Source organism: Macaca mulatta, chromosome 15 (assembly GCF_049350105.2).
Source record: "Macaca mulatta isolate MMU2019108-1 chromosome 15, T2T-MMU8v2.0, whole genome shotgun sequence".
Lineage (NCBI taxonomy): Eukaryota > Metazoa > Chordata > Mammalia > Primates > Cercopithecidae > Macaca > Macaca mulatta.
The window spans coordinates 5,551,473-5,578,071 of NC_133420.1; the positions used below are offsets into that span (position 1 = coordinate 5,551,473).

The 26,599-nt window shown below is 53.7% G+C and overlaps 1 protein-coding gene across 40 annotated transcripts in view; it reads right to left on the minus strand.

The window, feature by feature from the left end:
• TRAF2 (TNF receptor associated factor 2) overlaps window positions 1-26,599 on the minus strand; it is a 51,728-nt gene that overhangs the window by 10,843 nt on the left and 14,286 nt on the right. For 13 of the 40 annotated variants that reach the window (XM_077965255.1, XM_001092078.5, XM_077965247.1 and 10 more), the window contains 5 exons: window positions 17,421-17,639; window positions 16,697-16,775; window positions 15,694-15,792; window positions 7,772-7,933; window positions 5,989-6,063 (listed from right to left, as the gene is read on the minus strand). In XM_077965255.1, coding sequence (XP_077821381.1) covers window positions 5,989-6,063; window positions 7,772-7,933; window positions 15,694-15,792; window positions 16,697-16,775; window positions 17,421-17,639 — 634 coding nt within the window. 40 annotated transcript variants of the gene reach the window in all.

The following is a 26,599-nucleotide window of genomic DNA, read 5'->3' on the forward strand; positions in this document are numbered from 1 at the left end:
ATGGCATCAGAGTGCCACCTTTCTCTGTTCTGATGCATTTCAGTACTTCCACACAGACCACGGTGATTTACACAGAGGGTTACATGACCTGCCCCGCTGGCCTCTTCACTCTCACACCGAATGAAATCCAACAGCCCATTTCCAAAGCAACATGTGCACACACCCGTGCACACACCTGTGCGAACATGCACACTGTGCTAGTAACTGAGATGGGCAAGCGTTTCGGGACACCTGTGGAGACCCCAGCTTATGTGTCACATGGCACGCCTGTCCTTCTATCACAGTCCACAGGACATGCAGTGCTGAGGCCCCAGGGCCTAGGTTCAAAACCCAGAGTCAAACACCCACTGCTCACCTGGTGCGCGGTGGTGCAGGATGACACAGACAACATGAAGCAAAACGTAAAATCCAGAAAGGGGTCAAGTGCACACAGACACTCACATATGACACGAGCATCGAACCGGGGAAGAAACAGAGCCCAGCACTGTGGTGTCTGACACCGGTCTAAGGACCCGGGAACAGCTGTCGAACCGGGGAAGAAACAGACCCCAACACTGTGGTGTCTGACACGGGTCAAAGGATGTGGAAACAGCCCGAGGAAAAACATGAAACCCAAGTCCCTCCTCCATTTCCCAGGTGACATGGCAGGTGTATCACAGCCCTGGGTGTGAGAAAATCAAACACACAAACATCAGACGCAGCACAGGATTCCCACATACCCGGGACGAGGGAAACAGCCCTAACTGTGAATCAGTTTCCAGAAACAATAACATAAGAACCTTGCACAATTCCCCCCAAAACAAACAAAAAACCAGAAACACCATTAAGTGGGCAGGAGTCATAAACAGCAAGAGAAGTACAGATGTGCTCGGTCACACCACAGCTTGGGAAGTGCCCATCAGAAGCCCCGGAGACTCTGCTGTCCCTTGCCACCCAAAGGAGGTTGGTCTCAGGGTCCCTGAAACCCAAGGATGCTCGTCCCTGATGGAAGACGGCAGAGTGTTTGCACAGAGCCTAAGCACACCCTCCCTTATACCTTAAATCAGCTCTCGGTGACTCACGACCAATACAACGTGAACGCTGTGTCAATAAAAAACATCCACGCATATTCAGTGCATTTTTCCCTGAACATTTCCAGTCTACGGTTGGCTGGATCCACGGCGTGGACCCGCGACACAGAGGGCTGGATGTGCTTCTCACACGTCACAGCGGCAACGGTGCTCCCACAATGCTTATGGAAATGCAAATTTCCGAACTGCCGCACAGCGCTGCGGACGGGGGCCTGACACGTTTCTCTGTGAGATCTCAGAATGCACTTTTTTTTTGCAGTTTTCGCTTTGGTGCCATGTAACCATTTTACAAAATTACAAAATCTTTTTTTTTTGAGACAGAGTTTCTCTCTTGTTGCCCAGGCTGGAGTATAATGGCACGATTTCAGCTCACTGCAACCTCTGCCTGCCAAGTTCAAGCGATTCTCCTGCCTCAGCCTCCCGAGTAGCTGGGATTACAGGCACGCGCCACCACGCCTGGTTAATTTTTGTATTTTTAGTAGAGATGGGGTTTCACAATGTTGGTCAGGCTGGTCTCGAACTCCTGACCTCAGGTGATTCTCCCACCTCAGTTTCCCAAAGTGCTGGGATTACAGGCGTGAGCCGCTGCACCCAGCCCTTTTTTTCGGGGGGAGCCGGGGGGGGCGGGGACAGAGTCTCGCTCTTGTTGCCCAGGCTGGAGTGCAGTGGCTTGATCTCGGCTCACCACAACCTCCGCCTCCGGGGTTCAAGTGATTCTCCTGCCTCAGCCTCCCAAAGAGCTGGGATTACAGGCATGTGCCACCAAACCCGACTAATTTTGTATTTTTAGTAGAGACGGGGTTTCTGCATTTTGGTCAGGCTGGTCTCAAACTCCTGAACTCAGGTGATCCACTCACCTCCGCCTCTCAAAGTGCTGGGATAACAGGCGTGAGTCACCGCGCCCAGCCTTTTTTTCTTTTTTAAGAGCAATCTTTAAAACTCAAAAGCAAAATGAAACAAATGTGCCTCCCTGGCATACTGAGACAGCCGCCTGCCCAGAGATGCTGCTTCGAATGACTTATCACACAGCAACTCAATACAGACTCTAAAAGCAAAGAGAACTAGAAAGAGAACTTCGTCATCATATAATTCGCCACGATCACAGTCAGTGCTACTGACACTGTTCTTATGTACAGCAATGTCAACAGGAACCATGACTTTCTGTAGAAAGGAGACAGCAACATGGAAGTTGGGTAAGAATCTGAAATGCAAACATCAGTGTGAACCCACAAGGTATTTTCTCTTAAAATAAAGCAAGGATCCCTGTGCTGTCACTGAAGTATTTTCGGATGAAACACTGGGCTGCGGGAAGAAGTGGAGGCAGGAATGAAACAGAACGGGCACTGGACACCCCCCATCTTGAGCCGCAGCAGGGCCCCAAGTTCTAACGCGCTCTCTTTCCTCTGTCCAGGCTCCGAAATTCCCACCACCGGAAGCTGAAGGAGAAGAGGCCAGGAATCCGGCGTGTGTGCAGCACGCTGGGAATGGGGGTGGGAGCGCCCAGGGAGGGGAGGTGTGAGAGAAGGTGCTGCTGGAAACGAGGAGAGACAAGTCCCCCCAGGCTGCCCACCTGGGCCATCCACGGAGCTGAAAGCCAGCTGGGTGCCTGGCCTCTGTAAGCCTCAATTTCCTCATCTGATAAAGGGTGCCCTAGGGTTCCTGTGAGGGCAGGAGGACAACCCCCAGGCCCCCAGGAAACGCTAAACACCGCCCGCCCGTGGTTCCTGCCAGTGTCATCATGAAGGGGCAAACACTTCATCAAACAAAAGGTGCCCGTGACCGCCGAGGCTTCTGGGCTGTTCAGCCATGAGGCCCAGGCCCACTTCTGTCCAGCGAGCCCCACAGGCCAGCCTTCAAGGGACCAGGTCCCAACACACACCGCCCCATGCTTGGCTCAGCCCTGCACATGTCCCAGGCAGCGGTAAAGAACCCAACCAAGCCCTGGGAGCGTGGTCACCAAGAGAGGCTCCAGCAACACCAGCAAAGATGGAGAGGAGGGGCTGGGAGGACGAGACACAGCCTGAAGGGAGGCAGCTCCGTTGCCTCTGCACAGCTCCGACTGATAGATAGCAGGCCAATAGTTTACATCATCAAAGAACAAAAGCAAATCTTTAAAAAACCTCACATTTTAAAAGAGCCCGAAGCAAATGAACTACATACCACATCTAATACAAACTCAAAGAAAAAATGTATTTCAATTGACCTCAGAACATGGTATGTGGACCCTACGTCTTGGTAAGATGTACTTCCAAGAACAGAAAGAGCTGTGAAGAAACAGGTGGCCTCATCACCAGAAGTCACGTTGCTGGTTTTTGTTTATTGTTTTTTTGAGATGGAGTCTCACTCTGTGGCCCAGGCTGGAGTGCACTGGTGCGATCTTGGCTTATAGCAACCTGTGCCTCCCGGGTTCAAGTGATTCTCCTGTCTCAGCTTCCCAAGTAGCTGGGATTACAGGAGTGCCTGTGCCACCACACCTGGCTAATTTTTGTATTTTTAATAGAGAAGTGGTTTTGCCATGTTGGCCAGGCTGGTTTTGATCTCCTGACCTCAGGTGATCCACCAGCCTTGGCCTCCCAAAGTGCTGGGACTGCAGGCGTGAGCTACCACACCCGGCCTTGCCTTCTTTTTTTAGACAGGCTTTCACTCTGTCACCCAGGCTGGAGTGCAGTGGTGTGATCTCAGTTCACTGCAACCTCCACCTCCTGGGTTCAAGTAATTTTCGCACCTCAGCCTCCCAAGGAGCTGGGACTAGAGATGTGCAACACAATGCCCAGCTAATTTTTGTATTTTCAGTAGAGACGGAGTTTCACCATGTTGGCCGGGCTGGTCTCGAACTGGCCTCAAGTGATCCTCCTGCCTCAGTCTCCCAAAGTGCTGGGATTACAGGCGTGAGCTACCACGCTCAGCAGGTATTTTTAATTTTAAACCTACTCTATATATAACATAAAGCAAATATGTTACCAGTATTAGAAACCAAGATTTGCAACATTAAAAAAAGATAAGAAAGGCCGGGCACAGTGGCTCACACCTGTAATCCCAGCAGTTTGGGAGGCCGAGGTGGGTGGATCACGAGGTCAGGAGTTCAAGACCAGCCTGGCCAAGGTGGTGAAACCCTGTCTCTACTAAAAATATAAAAACTAGCTGGGCATAGTGGCAGGTGCTGGTAATCCCAGATACTCAGGAGGCAGAGAATTGCTTGAACCCGGGAGGCAGCACTTGGAGTGAGCCGAGATTGCGCCACTGCACTTCCAGCCTGGCAACAGAGCGAGACTCTATCTCAAAAAAAAAAAAAAAAAAGAAGAAAAAAGGGCCAGACACAGTGGTTCACACCTGTAATCCCAGCACTTTGGGAGGCTGACGCGGGCGGATCACGAGGTCAGGAGATTGAGACCATCCTGGCCAACATGGTGAAACCCCATCTGTACTAAAAATACAAAAACAAAATTAGCTGGGTGTGGTGGTGGGCATTTATAGTCCAAACTACTCGGGAGGCTGAGGCAGGAGAATGGTGTGAACCTGGGAGGCGGAGCTTGCAGTGAGCCGAGATCTCGCCACTGCACTTCAGCCTGGGTGACACAGCGAGACTCTGTCTCAAAAAAAAAAAAAAAAAAGACGGGATGAAAATGCACCATGCGCACAGAAAGCCACGTGTTCACAGTGATGGGGACAAAGTCCACCAGACACCGCTGCGCTGCCTGGGCGACCGTCTTCGTCTTTCACTCTGGAAACAAAGTCTCAAGGAAAGAATCACCTCCTGACTCCTCCGTAAACCCCCTCAGGACAGACAAGGGCTGACGCAGACCAGGGCATGCGCAGAGGGCACCTCTCAGGAGCACCTCCAGGCCCCACCAGCAGGAGACACAGCCTTACAGACACGGGCCCCAGGCGGGCGTCCTGGCCTCTGAAGGGGGCATGGCAGCAGCCACAGCCGCTATGGCGCTCCGACGAGACAAACCCCCCATCAAGCTTCGAGTATGAGCTTCAGTCTCCAGTCGAAGGGAAAAGACGCTTTCAGACAGCGCTTGGCCAAGCTCACAGTGTGGGACATTTCACAGACAAGTGGACAGAGGCGAGGAGACAGCCCTGTCCCGTCCCCCAGCCCCACCCGTTTCAGGGCTTGGGCTATGACCTGTATTTAAACAGAAGCAAACCAGAAAGGCAGGCACACACCTATCGGGCTGAGCTTGTGGGCGGGCCGGGGCAGCCTGACCCCTCCTGTGGCTGCCCAGATGGGGACTGCCACCTGCGAGGCCTCCACATCTGACCTCTGACACACGGAGCAGGTGCCACCTCCCCTTCCAGAGCTTCAGCCTCTCTGGATGAGCTACCCTCACCTCCAATAAGGGAGGCAGTCTGGGAAAACGCCTCCATGTGTATTATTTCCCAGCTTCCCTTCCTAAAGGTGTCATCTGCAGCAGTTAACTCTCAACTGGGCGAGAAGCCATTTTCCTGACACAGTAAGGATGCCAGGGACGAGGTTCTGCCAGGCGAGCCACCAACATTTCACTGCTGTGGCGGCAGACCAGACTAGGGCGCCCAGTCTCCACCCCGGCTGCTTGCTGCAAACACTCAGCATCAAAGTCAGTACCAACATTTCTCATAAGCAGCATATGGAGGGCTATGAGAACTTTAATGTTTCATTTTCAGGATAACTGGGAAGTGACTTGCCCAAAAGTAAGCAGCTGTGTACACTGGAGGATGAAGAAGAGGGCTCAGGACTCAGCCACCTGGCCCCCAGTCCACTCAGGAGAGTAGCCGCCACCATGAACGCATCCATGACCCAACGTTACAGGGCTTTGCACTGCGGTTCCTTTGGGCACAAAGGTCATAACCTGCCCCACCCCCCACCCCACGGGACCCTCACGGCCAACACATGGGACCCTCCCCGTGGTCCTCAGAGGACATGAAGGACACTCACCTTCTCCCGGGGGATCTTTTTCTTGCCGCAGCCATCACAAGTCAAGGGGAACTTGGGGCAGACCTCGTGGTGCGCCTTCAAAAGAAGCGATCAGGAGCATGAGGCTGGACGCCAAAGCCAGGCATGGGTGGCAAGTGGGGGTGGAGGGTGGCACACAGTGCTTGGGCTGGGTAGCGCTGAGGGGCTGCAGGAGCACGTGGTCACCCTCGAGCCTCGCAGGACGGAGCTCCTCCCGGGCAGGATCCTGCCAGCACCACCCAGGAGCCTTGGAGATCTTAACGTTTTGTTTGTTCTGCCAGCTCCAGGGCAATGCGAGGGAGACCCAAGCCACCAGAGGAGATTCGGAAGCCACGTGAAACAAAGGCCCCCATGGAGATGGGGAAACGCTGCTCCCGCCAGGAGGGGAGGCCGGTGGGAGGGTCTGGCGGATGGACTGGGCTGGCTGCGTGCGGGACATCTCCAAGATAGACCCTGATGTGCCGCTGCAGAGGGCCTGGCGCCCCAGATGTGTTCTGGTCAGGCCTGTCCGTCCATCTGACAGTTTACACGGAAGTGGGTCAGCGAAGTGGGGCTCCTGAAGTACAAGAGCCCAGGAAAAAAGATGCCATGGGCCCCAGAGGCAGGGAGAGACCCGGAGACATTTCCACCAAAGGCAGGAACCCTGTGTGGATCGTGATCCACATACACCAAGGCAAAGACAGACAACAGGGACGCAGACACAGGCTGCAGGCCGTGTGGACAGTCACAGCTACAGCTCAGACACGGCGCTAGCGACTGTAGCTCTGTGCACCACAGAAGTGTGTTCTCACCAACACTTCGGGGAAACACGAAGTCACACTTGAGCAACTGTCTCGGGGGCAACGCCCAGGCCTGGTGAGGATGGACACATACCCACCGCTGCACTCTCTACCTGATGCATTTAGACTTTTCTAAGACAAAAATGCTTTTCTTTTGTAACTTTTTTTCTTTTTTTTTGAGACGGAGTCTCACTCTGTTGCCCAGGTTAGTGTGCAGTGGCGCAGTCTCAGCTCACTGCAACCTCTGCTTCCTGGGTTCAAGCAATTCTCCTGCCTCAGCCTCCCGAGTAGCTGGGATTACAGGCACTCGCCACCATGCCTGGCTAATTTTTTTTTTCTTTTGTGACAGAGTCTCGCTCTGTCACCCAGGCTGGAGTGCAGTGGCGCAATCTTGGCTCACTGCAAGCTCCGCCTCCCAGGTTCACACCATTCTTCAGCCTCAGCAGCCTCAGCCTCCCGAGTAGCTGGGACTACAAGTGCCCACCACCATGCCTGGCTAATTTTTTTTGTATTTTTAGTAGAAACGAGGTTTCACCGTGTTAGCTAGGATAATCTCGATCTCCTGACCTCGTGATCTGCCCGCCTCAGGCTCCGAAAGTGCTGGGATCACAGGCGTGAGCCACCGCGCCTGGCCACGTCTGGCTAATTTTTTGTGTTTTTAGTAAAGAAAGGGTTTCACCATGTTGGCCAGGCTGGTCTCAAACTCCTGACCTTGTGATCCACCCGCCTCAGCCTCCCAAAGCACTGGGATGACAGGCATGAGCCACCGCGCCCAGCTTACAAAAATGTTTTTGAAAGGCCTCGGCATTAACTTTACACCCATTCCCAGTTCTGCCAAGAAACATCCACCTGCATGGCTCCAGGGAAAGGGCCGAGGCGGGGAAAGAGTGCAAAGGGGCCAACGCAGCCCCAGTGGCCAGCACGCAGCTCCCCAGCTCAGCCCCGCACGGCTGCAGTCACACAGGTTGCCGCTCCACCGCACGCACCTTCCCGTCTGCCCCGCAGCAGGGCGCCCGGCAATGCCGGCAGCTCAGGCTTCTCTCTGGGCACTCGTGCTCCAGGTGGTGCTCCTTTTCACCCAGGCGGACCAGGCCTTTGCATGCAGGACATTCGGTCAGCATGAGCGGGCAGCGGCCTTCGTGGCAGCTCTGGCAACAAAAGGAGAAAGTGTCAGTAGAACTCGCGTGGGACATTCGGGCAGCCACAGCTTCACCCGAGGACACCAGGCGATATAATGCCGGTTTGGTGTCTGCATGCGGGTCCTGGGTGCCATCCTCCCTGCCTGTCCTGGGGGCCGCCCTCTGCAGGTAGCTCTCAGGGCTCCCACAGGCGGGACAGCAGGAGGAGATTGGTGCGTCCTCGTCTCCACTCTCTCCGCCCCACCCTGAGCTGAGGGGATGCTCTGCCACGGGGGTCTCTGTGTGGGTGCCTCGTCACCGCCAGGCTCCCCTATCTGCCCCCTAAAACAGCCAAGTGCACAATCCCTGCTCGGCACCAGCGGGTCCCTGCCACACACACCAGCTCCTAACTGAGAAAGCAGGCCACGCTCTTGCTCTGATGACCAAGCACAACACGGTCCAGGCTGAGTCTTGCCAGTCCCAGCCCCATCCTCACTGTAGGCGGGAGGTGTGAAGGGACAGGGAACACGCACAGGAGATAGCATGAGGGCAGGTGGCCTCTGCCTCCAGCACCAGGAAGCCAGCAAAGGCCTGAGGCACAAGCCCACCAGGCCAAGGTGCCAGGAGCTAGTTGCACAGCACATGCATTAGAAAGGGCCTAAGCTACAAGGAAGACAGGCGAGGGCCAGTGACACACAGGAAGGTCACTCAGGAGCCCACGCATTCCCACACACTGAGCCACCCATGAGCTGGGCAGAGGCCCTGCCCTCCTGGAGCTGACAACCTGACAGAGTGACCACCGGTGCCGGAACACCAGGGAAGGCAGGCAGTGGAGGCAGGGCCGGGAAGGTGCCACAAGATGCGGTCTAGGGAGGCAGGAGCCGGTGCTGCAGGCTAAGCGTCAGGCGAGGCAGAGGACTGTGGACGTCCACAGATGGCCAGGGTGGCAAGGGAAAAGGACACAGAGGGAAAGGAGGCCGTGCCAGCTCCTCGCCACACCCAAGCCAGGAAGAATCTAGAATGTAGGATGCAGAACCCAGCCACCTCTCTGGCCCACTGCTGCCCCTGGCAGGGCTTCCTGGACCGTTTTGAGGGCTCTGCCCGGATGTGAGGGGTCGGGACAGCAAGGTGACGGGATGTGGCTGAACTCTTCCAGGACTGCCTGGCAGCCGCGCTTCTCACAGACTCTAAGGTTGGGAAGCCGCGTGGTCACAGGAGGAAGAACGGGGTGGCACGCACCACAAAGGTGCTAGTGGAAAGGGAGAGAGGGCGAGATGCAGGACGTGTCTGGGGAGCCACGTGGACCTGCTGGCAGACTGAATGTGCTCTTACAGGGACACAGAGAAGTCAAGAAGGACTCTCAGGCCTCTGGCCCAAGCCACAGGAGGTGCCGCCTGCCTCCATAAGGGGCCGGTGAGGTGTGGAAATAAAACTAAACAAGGCTTTTTGTTTTGTTTTGTTTTTTTGAGACAGGGTCTCACTTTGTCACTGATATGGTGTGGCTGTGTCCCCACTCAAATCTCATCTTGAACTGCAGCGCCCATAATCCCCGTGTTGTGCGAGGGGCCCGGTGGGAGGTCACTGAATCGTGGGACGGGTTTTTCCCGTGCTGTTCTCATGACAGTGAGTAAGTCTCATGGGATCTGACGGTTTTATACATGGCAGTTCCCCTGCACATGCTCTCTTGCCTGCTGCCATGTGAGACGTGCCTTTCCCCTCCTTTGCCTTCCTCCATGATTGTGAGGCTTCCCCAGTCATGTGGAACTGTAAGTCCATTCAACCTTTTTTTCTTTATAAACTACCCAGTCTCGGGTATTTCTTCATAGTAGTATGAAAAATGGACTGATACGGTCAACTAGGCTGGAGTGCAGGGGTGAGAATATAGGTCACTGCAGCCTCGACCACAGCCCCCACATAGCTGGGACTACAGGCACACACCACCACACCCAGCTAAATTTCTTTGTATTTTTGGTAGAGCCATCTTGTGTTTTTTTTTTTTGTTTTTTTGTTTTTTTGTTTTTTTTGAGATGGAGTCTTGCTCTGTCGCCCAGGCTGGAGTGCAGTGGCCGGATCTCAGCTCACTGCAAGCTCCGCCTCCCAGGTCCATGCCGTTCTCCGGCCTCAGCCTCCCAAGTAGCTGGGACTACAGGTGCCCGCCACCTCGCCCGGCTAGTTTTTTGTATTTTTTTTAGTAGAGACGGGGTTTCACCATGCTAGCTAGAATGGTCTCGATCTCCTGACCTCGTGATCCGCCCATCTTGGCATCCCAAAGTGCTGGGATTACAGGCTTGAGCCACTGCGCCCGGCCATTTTTTTGTATTTTTAGTCGAGACAGGGTTTCACTGTGTTAGCCAGGATGTTCTCAATCTCCTGACCTTGTGATCCACCTGCCACAGCCTCCCAAAGTGCTGGGATTACAGGCGTGAGCCCTCATGCCCAGCGGTAGAGCCATCTTACCCAGGCTGGTCTTGAACTCCTGAGCTCAAGCAATCTGCCCACCTAAGCCTCCCAAAGTACTGGGATTACAGGCATGAACCGCTATGCCCGGTCAGATTTAAACATGTCTTTTGGGAGAAGTCTGCTATGACTGGGAACAAAGAAAGGGAATGGAAGTCAAAGGAACATGGAGTTGAAAATCTGTTAAGTTTCTTGAATCATGATAAACATAAAATGCATCATCTTAACCATTTTTAAGTGCACAGTTCTGTGGTATTAAGTACGTTTCACTGATGTTACATAACCATCACCACCATCTACCTCCACAACCCTTTCCGTTGTAGAAACCTGAAACCCTATCCCTGTTAAACCCTAACTCCCCATTCCCCTCCTCCAGCCCCCAGCACCATCCCCCGGCTCTGAATTTGACCACTCCGGGGACTCTGTCAGTGAATTCATGCAGTATTTATCTTCCTGTGCCTGGCTTAGCTCACTGAGCACAACCCTCAGTTTTGAGGCAGGAGAGACTACAGCACATTCTGTACCGATGGGCGCAGCCCGGAGAGAGGAGGACAACGTGCTGAGAGGAAGGTTCCCGAGAGGCCAGGACAGCAGAAGACCTGGCTGCAGGGCCCTTCGTGGGGTGGGAAGCGGGGCTCAGCAGCTCCATGGAAAGCTGGCTACAGCTCAGAAGCCCCAAGTGAATCAGGAAAGCGTTAATGACACCTCCCTGGAGAGGGGAGACCCTGCTCTGGACAGCACAGGCACTTGGGCTGGCTTCCCTTCAACCTCCCTGGGGAGTGTTCCTCCCAAACCTTCACACAGATGCTGCAACTACTCCTCAGAGGCGCCCCAGGGTACACGGGCCCGGCCCTCCAAGACCTCCCGTAGCACTGGTCCAAGCTAAGCCCGCCAAAGGAACCAACTCCCTGAACCCGACAGCGCCTTGCACTCTGCTACCCACTGACGGGACAGGACCCAGCCTCGGCCGCACTAGTGTGTAATGAGCCATCATCAAGCTGAGTCAAAGAGGAGTCTCAGCAACTACTATGGCTTATGAAACAACTATTATGGGTTACAAAACAACTATTATGACTTACAAAACAACTATTACGGCTTATGAAACATAAAAACGAATGCACAGTCAGTGTTCTTAGATTTAATTAAAAGACTGTTCTTTAGGCCGGGCGTGGTGGCTCACGCCTGTGATCCCAGCACTTTGGGAGGCCGAGGCAGGCTGATCACGAGGTCAGGAGATCGAGACCATCCTGGCTAACAAAGTGAAACCCCATTTCTACTAAAAATACAAAAAATCAGCTGGGCGTGGTGGTGAGCGCCTGTAGTCCCAGCCACTTGGGAGGCTGAGGCAGGAGAATGATGTGAACCCAGGAGGCAGAGCTTGCAGTGAGCCAAGATTGAGCCACTGCACTCCAGCCTGGGTAACAGAGCAAGACTCCATCTCAAAAAAATAAATAAATAAAAAGTAAAAATAAAAAAGACTGTCTTTTAAAACATAATAAAATGGCTGGGCACAGTGAGTTCCCACCTGTAATCCCAGCACTTTAGGAGGCCAAAGCGGGAGGATCACTTGAGCCCAGGAGTTCGAGGCTGCAGCGAGCTAGGATTCCATCACTACATGCTAGCTTGGGCAACAGAGCAAGACCCTATCTCTAAAAATAATAATAATAATAAAATGCTCATAGATGAAATGATATGACATCTTCATTTGCTTTAAAATAAGCCAGAAAAGAAAAAAATATGTGTCAGGGTTGAAGGGCTGAAAGAAGGCTGGCGAAGGCTGGCTGGTGCTGTGGGGCAGCGTGCAGGCCTATGGGGCAGCGGCACGCCTCTATTTTCAGCCTCACTGCTCAGATGCGCTGCATGCTTGAAATGTCAAAAATAAAATACTTCTTGGCCGGGCGCGGTGGCTCACACCTGTAATTCCAGCACTTTGGGAGGCTGAGGCGGGCAGATCACAAAGTCAGGAGATCGAGACCATCCTGGCTAACACGGTGAAACCCCGTCTCTACTAAAAATACAAAAAAATTAGCCGGGCGTGGTGGCAGGCGCCTGTAGTCCCAGCCACTTGGGAGGCTGAGCCAGGAGAATGGCGTGAACCTGGGAGGCGGAGCTTGCAGTGAGCTGAGACTGGGCCACTGCACTCCAGCCTGGGCGACAGAGCGAGACTCCATCTCAAAAAACAAAAAACAAAACAAAAAAAACACCTTTCTCTTGGGACTTGGTACTTGAAATCCCCAGTGGGACCAGGGATGTCCTGCAGCAGATACATCTACACCAGCACCATCTGTCTCAGTCTTCTCCCCACTCACAGCGGGCACAGCTCAAAAAAATCAATATTTATTCAGCCAGAATTCAAAGTAAACATTTGACGCAAATACAGTCGTCATCCCTCTGAATGTCACTAGAATGTCCATGAGGCCGAGCAGACTTGGCTTTTCCCGGCCTTTCCGTGCTCGTGCAGCCCTTCTGTGTCCCCTCTGGAAGGTCTCCCTGCACCCCCACGGTGGACCCAGCTGCCAGAACGAGTAGCTCCAGGGCTGCTGGGGAATTCAGCTCTGCTTTTAGCGCTCGGCAAGCACTCCATCAACATTTACCTAAAGTTTCAAAAATCACTCGATTTGGCCAGGTGCAGTGGCTCATGCCAGTAATCTCAGCACTTCGGGAGGCCAAGGCGGATGGATCACTTGAGGTCAGGAATTCAAGACCAGCCTGGCCAACATGGTACAAAACCCCATCTCTACAAGAAATACAAAAAATGAGCCAGGTGTGGTGGCAGGCACCTGGAGGCTGAGGCAGAAGAATCGCTTGAACCTGGGAGGTGGAGGTTGCAGTGAGCCGAGATCGTGCCACTGCGCTCTAGCCTGGACAACAGAGCGAGACCCTGCCTCAAAAAAAACTTAAAAATAAAAGTAAATAAATAAAATCATTCAGTTCCTAGAAAGGCATCATTGCAAAGGACAAACATATTCAAAAGCTAAGCAGGATTTTCCCCTTTTCCAACAAAGTTCAGACCATCAAGAAAGAAAAGCAGCCTTAGCCTCAGGACTGTGTTCACAATAAGGCCCCAACTAGCAGCACACTCTGAACAACCTGAGCACAGAGAGAGGCAACTCAGGCATGGCTACGCCTGCACAGCTGGCTCCTAACTGCACGGAGAGAGTTTGATTTCCGTCCCCACGTGTGACATTTACAGCCAGTGAGAGGTTTTATCAATAAAATCAAAGGCCACAGCCAAGCTATTCCAGAGCAGTGCCCGCCCCTCCCACATGACCAAACCCGGCTCCTCTCAGGGACTTTCCAGAGCTCTCAAAGGTGCAGGCCAGGGACTTTCCACCCTGCGTGCCTGCAGGACCGCGTGGCACCCCAGCCCAGGGGCTGGCTATAGTCCCTGGCCCTCAGCCGGAGGCCCTCATAATTGTCACTGTTGCATCCCATGAGCCTGGAAGTGGCAGAGACCCCAGAGGCCTCAGGGTCCAGTGCAGAGCTGGGAACTATTATCCCACCTGTCCCCCAGGCACCTCTCAGTCCTCTCAAAGGGGTAGCATAGCACCCCTACCCCCTGCAGCCAGCTAGTACTCTGACCCTACCAGGGAGACCCTGACCCTGGGCCACCTCCCCTGGGAGCCATCTCCCTTGCAGACAGCACTGGGCAATGACCAAGCTGCGCCTCTTTAGAGGAGCAGGGAGTGGGGTGTACGATGCCATGCACCACAGCCGCTCGTGCAGCAGAGCCACACAGGGGCCTAGAAAGCTTTGCATCACACGTCGTGGCTGCGGACGGCCTGGCATCTCTGTCCACAGAGGCAGGAGTCTCGCTCCATGTCCAGGACACAATCCCCGGGCTAGGGAGGAAGCACATCTCGTTCACCCCAGATACAGCTGGGACGATTCTTCTGAAAAAACGAAACTTGGAGCCCAAAGACCACAAAGCAGAGTCTCAAAAGATCGAGGAAGGCGTGGCCAGGCTCACAGGGCAGGGAGGGGAGAGGAGAAACCCACAGTAATGCAGGTCCAATTCCAACCCAGCCGGCAACACCCTGGGGTCCAGCTAAGCAGGAGATCCCAGACCCGGCCTGGGCAGGAAGCTCCCTTAAGTGCAGAAAGCCAGGGTTCCGAGCAAACAGCCCTCACAGCCTCACCAACCTGAGGCTGGACTGGATGGCATCAAGGTACCGCCTTACTGTGAGATTCCAATCTGTGACTCAGTGCTCAATGAACAATGACCCCTGCCCCTCCATTCTACTTCCTGTGCCTACGGATGTGATGACTCTGGGGGTGTCCCCAAGTGGAATCACAGAGGGTCTGTTCTTTGGTAACTGGCTCATGTCACTCAGCACACTGGCCTCAGAGTTCATCCCTGGGGAGTGTGTGTCTGAATCTCCTTCCTTTTTAAGGCTGAATCATATCCCACCATGTTCACAGATCACACTTCCCATGTTTATCCATCATCCGTGGACACTGGGCTGCCTCTACCTTTGGGCTCGGTGGACAGTGTTACTCCAGGAATCCTGTACAAGGATCCCAGAGAGAAACCTCTTAAAGGGCACTCATTATGACAAGAAGGAAGACTGCATAACTTGGCAAGCCGTAGTGGCCTTGACTAGCTCTCTCGGCACCTCCTGGCCTCTACACTACAGGTTAAGTTTCCAAATGCCTAAAAGGTGACATGAGAATCACACTGAAATCCCCAATGCGCCAGTGCAGGAACGCAAGCCCGCCTCGCCCAGCACACAGCTCGCCCAGTACACAGGGACAAACCACGGCCAACTGAAGTGCAGGCCACTGCCTATGTTGCTGTGACCATAAGACAAAGGTGTCCATTATTTCTGCAATTTCCAATGTCAACACAATTCAAAATAAGAAATCCTTTGTGGATACAAGAGACACAACAAAAACCCCCACCAAACTTGAAAGCCGCAGGCCCCAGTGCACAGAGATCTCCCCTTCATTCCCAGGAAATGCTACCACTTAGATAACCTTAGATAACCATGGCATGCCCAAGGCTCACACGGGCACCTCCAACCCTCACAGTTACCCCATGATGGTGGGATCCTGTACTCCCATTGACAGACAAGAAACCTGAGGCACAGAGAGGGTAAGTACCTCGCCTGAGGTCACACAGCCCTAGCTCCACGGTGCAGGTCTGTGCTCTGCACTACTTGTGTTTCTAAATGGACGTACTCTAAGGAGCAGCTCCGTCTCTTCCTCCACAGACATCAGACAGGCTTCAGCCCCAGTGAGAACGTGCAGGACAAGGTCCCGACCGCTGGGGGAGCGTGGGCGACTCCCGACCGCTGGGCTTCTGTCACCGTGCCACACACAGGCATCTTTACCTCATATTCTTTCAGGGTCCCCTTCCAGGTGCACCCATCAATGGGACAGACGGCCGGCAGGCTCTCCACCTCCCTGCGGGCAGCATTATCTGGGAAAGCCTGGGGAGAGGAACATCCCTCAGGTTAAACCTCCTCCCAGTCTCCCTGCTGCAACCGAGGAACACAGGCCACGTGTCCAAACCAACCAACACTGCGTCGCGTTGCCTTCCCAGGCCACTCCAGGAGCAGAGGATGACTCCCTGATTCCATTTTGTTTTTAGACTCACCTTGATGCCAAAATTTCCAGACCCTAAACTTCCCGAGTCTGCTAAGGGACAACTTCTGGCTGCCCTTTTTTTTTTTTTTTAAGGAGGGGTCTCACTTTGTAACCCAGGTTGGAGTACAGTGGCATGATCTTGGCTCACTATAACCTCCGCCTCCCAGGCTCAAGCGATCCTCCCACTTCAGCCTCCCAAGTGGCTGGGACTGTAGGCGTGCGCCACCAAGCCCAGCTAATTTTTTGTATTTCTGGTAGAGATGGGGTTTCACTATGTGGACCAGGCTGGTCTCGAACTCCTGACCTCATGTGATCCACCCACTTCGGCCCCGCAAAGTGCTGGGATTACAGGTGTGAGACACTTTGCCCAGCCCCACCCATGGTGTTAAAAGAAACTGCTGGGCCGGGCACGGTGGCTCACGCCTGTAATCCCAGCACTTTGGGAGGCCAAGGCGGGCGGATCACGAGGTCAGGAGATCGAGACCATCCTGGCTAACACGGTGAAACCCCGTCTCTACTAAAAAATACAAAAAACTAGCCGGGTGAGGTGGCGGGTGCCTGTAGTCCCAGCTACTCGGGAGGCTGAGGCAGGAGAATGGTGTAAACCCGGGAGGCGGAGTTTGCAGTGAGCTGAGATCCGGCCACTGCACTCCAGCCTGGCGGACAGAGCGAGACTCTGTCTCAAAAAACAAAAGAAATTAAGACATTTTCTGTTTAACATTTTTGGCTTCAAGACATTTTACTTACCGAACTGCTTTCTAAAATAGAAATGCCTTCTTCATATATGCCCTCGTGAACACAGGCAGCACAGTTCTGAGGCCCAGAGCTAGGGGGGAAAAAGACAAAAAAAAAAAATCCCACCGTGAAACTTAATACAAAAAGTAAATGAACACCATTTGCTTCAGTTCAAAAACCTACCTCCACACCACAGTTTCTTTAAACTTTCTCATCGTTAGTGAAACCAACAGCAGGCAAATGTTAACGGGACATGTTTTAAACCCCAATATTCACAGGACAATGTTTCTATCTCTCCCCGATTGTGAAGAAGGCGCGCCTGAACTGCCAAGGACACTGGCTGCAGTAACTCAGGTGCTGCCGGCTCTCCCCATAGGCCGAGCTGCTGCTGACGTGCAGAGGCCACGCCTCTCACACCACTCGAGCAGCTAAAAGTGAGCAGTAGGCGGCACTTTAAACCTTCCAGTACTCACATTAAAAATAATAAAAAAGTGAAATTAACTATAACGATGTATCATATTTAACCCCACATATCCACAATAGTATTTCAAATTGTTATTTTAAAATTATTAATTTTACATTCTTTGTGGTAAACCTCCGAAATCCAGGGAATATTGATAACTGGAGCACATCTAAGCTGGACCCGGCTCTGCCGGGAGCTACCAGGCTGGGCAGCGTGGCTCTAAGGCTAGCCTGGCCTGCCTGCCCCTCCTCCCAGCCTGCGGGCCCCGTGCACCTGAGGATGCTGGCCAGGCAGAAGGAGCAGTACCGGTGGCCACACTGCGCCTGGAAGGGCCTGCGCAGGACGTTTCCGCAGGCGGAGCACAGGTACTTGGCTTCCAGCTTGGTCCCCAGGAGGGTCTTGGAGAAGCCAGGCTGTAGCAACTCCAAGGAGCCAGGGGGGGTCACGCTAGCTGCAGCCATAAGAGCTGTGACCCCCGCAAACGACCAAGCCCTAAGGAAGAACACACAGCACGTTACACCTCAATTCCAGAACAGTCCTCCAGAGAAAACCAAACCGATGGTGATCAGTAGCAGGCGATGGTGAGGGGCCAGGTCCCCACTGACCTGCAGTCAAGACTCGGAGAAGCAGAACTGCAGAGCTTTGGGAAGCCTTAGAGACCCTCTAGTCCCATCTCCTGCCGCTAGTACGGAAACTCAGGCTCAGTGAGGGTGGGGACCACATGGCTGGCATCCACATACCCAACCCACAGCTCCAGAGAGGCACAGACGCACGGGCTTCCTGTCGTGCACACCCCCCTCCCCAGCCAGAGGAACAGGCTGCCTTCCTGTTAACATTAACGGTCAGAGGCTCTCAAGGCTCTAGGCTCTTCGGTCTCCCCCATGGTTCCCACAATAAGCATGTTTTAGAGTGGTGGATGCCTTCTGAAATATCTTACCAAACCCACTGGGCAGGAGATGCCTGCCTGCCAGCACTCAGGCCCTACAGGCACTCAGGAGAGAGCCATGCCGCCAGGCCAGCCCCTAGAGCAGCAGTGCAGCACACCTGGGGTTGGCTAGTGCATTCCCTTTAGCTACCCATGGGTTTCCCCTCACTTCAGATGATGCACGTGGCCTTCAGAGCCCTCCATGAGCCAGCCCTGCCCTGGCCCCTTGCTGTCCACTAGAACTCAGTCAGCCCCACCAAGGCAGCCACAGACGGCCTTGGTGCCCTGCACCACGCCCTCTCCTTCTGCCACTCTAGGCACCAAGGCCACCACAGATGGCCTCAGCCACTCCGTGCCGTGCCCTTTTCCTGCCTCTCTGAGCATCATCCAGCCAATCACTGCACCCCACCCTTCCTTTTGGATTAACTGTGGCTCTTCCTCCCTCAGTGTCCCCGGCAGAGACTCCACTGGGCTCTGCTCTCCTGTAAGAGCACCCCCAGGTGGGTTTCCCTCTCCCCTTCCCATCACGGAGCTCCTGTTGTGCGGGAATCCCAGGAAGGGGCCTGGTCAGGGTTGGGCTGATGCTGAGGACAGAGGAAGGGAACAATGAGGATGCCTAGACCCACTCATTGGGCAGAGTGAGCAGACAATGAGAGTGAGCAGTTACCCGGCACACTAAGCGTTTTCTCTCTCTCTCTCAATGAACTACAAATCTCACACCTGTAATCCCAGCACTTTGGGAGGCTGTGGTGGGCATATCATGAGGTCAGGAGATCGAGACAATCCTGGCTAACACGATGAAACCCCGTCTCTATTAAAAATACAAAAATTAGCCGGGCATGGGGGCGGGCGCCTGTAGTCCCAGTTACTCGGGAGGCTGAGGCAGGAGAATGGCGTGAACCTGGGAGGCAGAGGTTGCAGTGAGCCGAGATCACGCCACCGCACTCCAGCCTGGGCGACAGAGCAAGACTCCATCTCAAAAAAAAGGGGGAGACAGGCACTTGGTCCCCGCCAACCCTGTAAGCGGTTTGGGTAAAGCTTGAGTCCAAAGACTTCAAAGCTTCTGGCTGAAGTGAAGTTTGTTCACACGTGCTGGCCCCATCAAGCACAGGGAACTTCCGGGGCACAGACACCCAAGAGAACAAACTCGAAACACAACCAGACGGCAACCATGGAGCTGCCCAAGCAGCAACGGGAAGCTGTGGATTAGAGGCAGACCCGTGTGTCTCCACAGCCTCATACCTGGAACCAGGGCCAGGCGTGAGGACCCGAAACCCCCGCTCCTTCACACTGGCCTCCAGCGCCTTCTTGCGGTCGCCATGGGGGCACGTGTCACCTGATGCTCACCTGCCACACTCCGCCTTCCAAAAGCAGCCTGAGGGCCAGGGCTAGCTCTAAGTATGCTCTGTCTCCGGTCCTGGCCCCTGAGAGCCCAAAGAAAGGGGGTGGGAATTGGGGTCATCTCTCTAGCAGGAAAGCAGTCTTGATTCAGGGAACTGGGGACAGCTAGGGAGGGACTTCCAGTGGGGATGGGGGGCTCACCCCTAGAAGGGCGACTCCAGGCAGACCAACCTCGGAAAGAGGTGGAGGAAGGACAGGGGCATGGTGTCAGCTGAGATCCCCAGCAGGCAGCCCAGGGAGGCAGGGACTGACAGGCAGGCCCCGGCCTGAGGGTGGAAGGCAGCCTCCAGAGTCCTCTCCCCAGAGGGCAAACTGGGGTGGCATTTTATTTACTTAAGGAATGACTTATCAGAACCATTCCTTTTCTTTTTTTCCTTTAAAGTCTCATGCTCCGTCACCCAGGCTGGAGTGCAGTGGAGGAATCTCAGCTCACTGCAACCTCCACCTCCTGGGTTCAAGCAATTCTCATGCCTCAGTCTCCCAAGTAACTGGGACCACAGGTACACGCCACCACACCCAGCTAATTTTTTGTATTTTTCAGACGGGGTTTCACCATGTTGGCCAGGATCGTCTTGAACTCCTGGCCTCATGTGATCCACCAACCTCGCCCTCCTAATGTGCTGGGATTCCAGGTAGGAGCCACTGTGAATGGCCCATTCCAACATTTAAATAACAAATGCATTTTCCATTTTTTCTCCAGGAAGGACGGTGGATGCTGACTGCTCTGTGCCTGGACAACAGCCCTAAGATGGGGGCCTTGCTGTCCTACTTGAGCCTGACTGATGCCTCCAGGCAGGCTGTTAGCTCAGCCACAGGTCCTAACACTGCATACCTGCTCTGCTGTCTTTCCAAGGCCCGAGTTGCCAAAAGGGTGTCCTGGAATCCTTGGGTCACTTGCAACCTCGAAGCAGCAGGACCCACCCAACAGGCAGAGCAGCAGCAGGAAGGCTGCGGCCACAGCAGTGAGGAAAACGACGTGTCACTGTGTGCCCCCGACACAGCGGTGTGGGTCACCCAGTCCCAGGACTGCTCGCCTGAACGGGGCTGACCTCTCCCAGCAGGCCCAGGACCAGCAAGTCTTGGATGGACCCAAGAGGCCAGAACGCTGCTGAGGCCCTCCTCTCCTCCTCTCACCTCTGCCCCAGTTGCTGTCCCAGAAAGAGGTCTTCCCAGCTCTCAGGACCGCTCCGCCATTCACCAGGGACTCAGCCAAACCCAGGAGGCTTTCACTTTTCTTGAGAAACAGGGGTCTCACTATGTTGCCCTAGCTGGAGTACACTGACTATTCACAGGCGTGATCACTGCACACTACAGGTTGGAAGTCCTGGGCTCAAGCAATCCTCCTGTCAGTTTCCTGAGTGACTGGGACTAGAGGTGAGCGCACCTCCATGCCCAGCTATCCAGGATGCTTTCTGAGCCCATTCCTTGTCCAATCACAGGCCAATCCCACTGGCTCTGCCTCCACGCTGCCAGCACTGGCCCCTTCTCTGGCCCTGACCCTGCTCTCTGCTCCTCCTTCACACCCACACCAATAAGGCACCCCTCCTTGAGGGCTCCCCAGGAACATCCTGGGCACTCAGAAGGAAACCCAGCCACTGGGTTTAGGCCCATCTGGTCTTATCCCCCACCATCCTCATGATGCCCCCAGTCCACCTGCTCTCCTCTGTTCCCTTAACACTTTTGCCCTGCTTGGAAGAGCCCCCGGTGCTGGTCCCTATGGATCTGCACACCTGCCCCTTGGTAACCCTGAGTTAGGCCTAAGCAGCCTGCACCCAGGACAAGGCCCAGCAGCCTTCTGAGACTTGCCTCCAACTCCCATGTAATGTCCCCAGATCTCAAAAAGTGGAAGGACAGTTTACCTGTAAACCCCTGAAAAAGGGCCACAACCGGCCGGGCGCGGTGGCTCACGCCTGTAATCCCAGCACTTTGGGAGGCCAAAGCAGGTGGATCATGAGGTCAAGAGATCAAGACCATCCTGGCCAAGATGGTGAAACCCCATCTCTACTAAAAATACAAAAATTAGCCGGGCATCGTGGTGTGTGCCTATAATCCCAGCTACTCTGGAGGCTGAAGCAGAAGAATCGCTTGAACCCAGGAAGCAGAGGTTGCAGTGAGCTGAGATCACACCACTTCACTCCAGCCTGGGCGATGCAGCAAGACTCCACTAAAAAAAAAAAATAGGCCAGGCACGGTGGCTCACACCTGTAATCCCAGCATTTTGGGAGGCCGAGACGGGCGGATCACGAGGTCAGGAGTTTGAGACTAGCCTGACCAACAGGGTGAAACCCCATCTCTACTAAAAATACAAAAATTAGGGCCGGGCGCGGTGGCTCAAGCCTGTAATCCCAGCACTTTGGGAGGCCGAGACGGGCGGATCACAAGGTCAGGAGATCAAGACCATCCTGGCTAACACGGTGAAACCCCATCTCTACTAAAAAAAATACAAAAAAACTAGCCGGGCGAGGTGGCGGCCGCCTGTAGTCCCAGCTACTCAGGAGGCTGAGGCAGGAGAATGGCGTAAACTCGGGAGGCAGAGCTTGCCGTGAGCTGAGATCTGGCCACTGCACTCCAGCCTGGGTGACAGAGCGAGACTCCGTCTCAAAAAAAAAAAAAAAAAAAATAGCCGGGCGTGGTGGCGCACACTTGTAATCCCAGCTACTCAGGAGACTGAGGCAGGAGAATCACTTGAACCCGGGAAGGAGAGGTTGCAGTGAGCTGATATTGCACCACTGCACTCCAACCTGGGCACTGCAGCGAGACTCGGTCTCAAAAAAAAAAAAAAAAAAAAAGAAAAAGTAAAAAAGAAAAAGGGTCACTATCACATGGATCCCAAATAGGAGGTGCTTTTTAACTCAGAAAAAGTTAGGCCCCAAGACAACCACCCTCAGCCCCTTCCGCAAACATTCCCCAAAGCTTCCTTGACCTAGCTCACCAACAGAAGCACGTTCCAAGTGTCTTCCGATGCTGTGCCAACCCTGCAGACCCATGGGGCCAGCCCCTCTCATCATCCTCCACAGGAGACACGTGCACTGCCAAAACTGACGCCGCGTACAGGAGAGGGGAACGCACAGGCAGCGACCTCATCCCTGAGCTGCGCTAACTGGCCTGAATAGGGCTGACTCTTGAGAAACTGTGACAAGACTGACTGCCAGTCACCTCTCTGCCCCGCAAAGCCAGCAGTGGTGTGCTTTCAATCCCTGCTTCTGAATCTGTAATTTAGTGAGACCTTGCACTCATGTGGTACTTCAGAGTTCAGAAAACATGCTTATAACCTAAACTTACTCCTCCAAACACCCAACAGAGGGGATGCTGGGGCTCTGCCTGCCCAGTACTCAAAGTCCCTTGGTGGGGAGGCCACACCTGTTTCTCCCTCTTTTTCGAAGGTAGGTGCACCCGCTCCTGGGGGTGGCAGAGCTTACGCGGATGTTCCAGAGCTCACAGATGCACACCAGCTGTGGCAAACTGAGGTGGGAGCCTGCTCACCAGGACTGCACCCTCAGCACACGTTTATCATGATACGTGGAGGCGTGCTACGTACACACACATCACTAAAACCTCACCAGGACTGCACCCTCAGCACACGTTTATCATGACATGTGGAGACGTGCTACGTACACATACGTCACTAAAACCAAAGGTTCACAGAACTACACTTCGTCTTCATGACAGGCATTCTGAGTGTTCTATTTTCTTCCTTCTGTTCTGATCAGAAGCTATTACATTGATTTCATGAGCCACTAATGGTTTATTGATTTATTTCTGTTTTTTTCTGAGACAGAGTCTCGCTCTGTTGCTCAGGTTGGAGTGCAATGGCGTGATTTAAGGTACAACTGCCGCCTCCCAGGTTCAAGCAATTCTCCTGCCTCAGCGTCCTGAGTAGCTGGGGACTACAGATGCCTGTCACCACGCCTGGCTAATTTTTGTATTTTAGGAGACAAGGTTTCACCATGTTGGCCAGGCTGGTCTCGAACTCCTGACCTCAGATAATCCGCCCACCTTAGCCTCCCAAAGTACTGAGATTACAGGCATGAGCCACTGTGCCCAGTTGAGCCACTAATAGTTTAAAAAGGTTTAATAGTTTTAGAAGTGGCTTCTAACCCACTTTGGACAAAGAAATTTTCTATTTTTAAATATCATTAGTTTTTAAGCCACATTTTTTTTTCTTTTTTTGAGACAGAGTCTTGCTCTGTCGCCCAGGCTGGAGTGCAGTGGCGCGATCTTGGCTCATTGCAACCTCTGCCTCCCAGGTTCAAGCCATTCTCCTGCCTCAGCCTCCCAAGTAGCTGGGACTACAGGCACCTGCCACCACATCCGGCTAATTTTTTGTATTTTTTACTAGAGACAGGGTTTCACCATGTTAGCCAGGATGATCTTGATCTCCTGACCTCAGGTGATCCACCCGCTTCGGCCTCCCAAAATGCTGGGATTACAGGCATGAGCCACTACGCCCAGCTTTAAGCCACATTCTTTAGGACAAAATCCTATTTCATACTTGTTATAAGATGTTAAATAGGATATAAAATGTGAAGAACCCTATGAGTGCAGTCATGCTAGTGTAGAATGGGGCAAGAAGGTAAAATAAAGGATCATTTTGCTGGGGTAGACAGATTCAGTGGGCCGGGCGCGGTGGTCACGCCTATAATCCCAACACTTTGGGAGGCTGAGGCGGGTGGATCACAAGGTCAGGAGATCAAGACCACGGTGAAACCCTGTCTCTACTAAAAATACAAAAAATTAGCTGGGTGTGGTGGTAGGCGCCTGTAGTCCCAGCTACTCAGGAGGCTGAGGCAGGAGAATGGTGTGAACCCAGAAGGTGGAGCTTGCAGTGAGCTGAGATCGCGCTGCCACTGCACTCCAACTTGAGCGACAGAGCGAGACTCTATCTCAGAAAAAAAAAAAGATTCAAGGTGAGCCTTCTCTTTTTTCACAGTGTCACTGAAGAGTATCCTGGCGCATCTTCCAGACGTTTTTTTCTTTTCACGTCGACATTCCTCCCAAATGTGCTCTTGAAGGTGGAGAGACAGAGGTGTGCCCTCCCTGCCCTAGGCGTGCCTGTCAGACACAAAAGAACCACAAAAATGGGCCAGGCGAGGTGGCTCACACCTGTAATCCCAGCACTTTGGGAGGCCGAGGTAGGCAGAGAGCTTAAGCTCAGAAGTTTAAGACCAGCCTGGGGAACATGATGAAACCCTGTCTCTACCAAAACCACAAAAAAATGGCTGGGCGCGGTGGCTCATACTTGTAATCCCAGCACTTTGGGAATGCAGAGGTGGGTGGATCACCTGAGGTCAGGAGTTCAGGACCAGGCTGGCTAACATGGTGAGATCCTGTCTCCACTAAAAATACAAAAAATTAGCCAGGCATGGTGGTGCAAGCCTGTAATCCCAGCTACTCTAGAGGCTGAGGCAGAAGAATTGCTTGAACTTGAGAGGCAGAGGTTGCAGTGAGCTGAGGTCGCGCCATTGCACTCCACTCTGAGCAAGAATGATCCTGTGTCTCAAAAACAAAAACAAAAACAAAAACAAAAACAAAAACGAAAAAACAAATCTAAAAATACAAAAAATGAGCCAGGTGTGATGGTATGCATCTGTGGTCACAGCTACTCCGGAGGCTAAGGTGGGAGGATCACCTGAGCCTGGGAGGAGGAGGTTGCAGTGAGTCGAGATTCACAACAACGAGCACGGCCTCCATCCGTGGCAGACGTTCCTCACACACACGGCCTCACGTGGCCATCATGACGTCCCGACACAGCAGGAAGGTCAGGGATCATTATTCCTGTTTCCAAATGAAAACACAACCCCAGACAGCCAGGCCACGGCAGGCATCCTGGTCGAGGGCCCCTGAGGTCCCACTGATCCCCGCACTGCACTCTGGGGTTCTTTGTACTTAGAGATTCCTTAAACATTTTATTTGAATCTCATTCATAAATATATTTTAAGAACTAATGAAAAGCACCACAAAGGCTCAAAAGTGCTACACCAAGATTTTAGCACACTTCTGACACTGCCCCAATTTGCTCACACGTTGGAATCCAACTTCCGCTGTGCCTAGCACGTCCCAGAATCTCCTCCGGCTTAGACTCGGAGCTCTCAGTGGCCTACACAGGAGGCAGAAGGGACTGAACTGAACACATGGTCACCTAAACCAGACACACAGACTGAGACCTGGTGCGTGGCCAGACAGCATGGGCTGCTCTTGCTTTCCGTACGTGTCACAAGAGATGTGAGGGGTCAGATAGGAGTGATTCCATCTGGAAACAATGTGCTGCTGGTTTTTTCAGGCTTCCAAATCAGTTTTACTTTAAAACTCCCAATTCTATCATGTAAGTCGGCTAAAAACCAAAGTGCCACCCCTGCGGTGACCGACTGAACGAGTGTGCGGGACGAGTGTGCGGGGGGGGGGGACACAGACACGCGGTGACTGACTGAACGAGCGTGCAGGGAGGACTCTCACACACGCAGTGACTGACTGAACAAGAGTGTGAGGAGGACTCTCACACATGCGGTGACCGACTGAATGAGAGTGCGGGGGGGGGGACACACGCGGCGACCGACTGAACAAGTGTGCAGGGAGGACTCTCACACACGCGGTGACCGACTGAATGAGTGTGTGGGCGGGACACACGCGGTGACCAACTGAACGAGCGTGTGGGAGGGGACTCTCATACATGTGGCGACTGATTGAACGAGCATGCGGGGGGGCCACACACACATGGTGACTGACTGAACAAGCGTGCAGGGGGGACACACACGCGGTGACCGACTGAATGAGCGTGCTGGGGGGACTCACATGTGGTGACTGAATGAGCGTGTGGGAGGGCCACACATGCGGTGACTGAACAAGCGTGCAGGGGGACTCACACACGCGGTGACCGACTGAACAAGTGTGGGGGGGGACACACACACGGCGATCGACTGAAAAAGTGTGCAGGGAGGACTCTCACACACCCGGTGACCGACTGAGCGTGCGGGGGGGCCACACACGCGGTGACTGACTGAACGAGTATGCAGGGAGGACTCACACACACAGTGACCGACTGAACGAGCATGGGGGGGGACACACGCGGCGACCGACTAAACGTGTGCAGGGAAGACTCTCACACACGCAGTAACTGAACGAGTGTGCA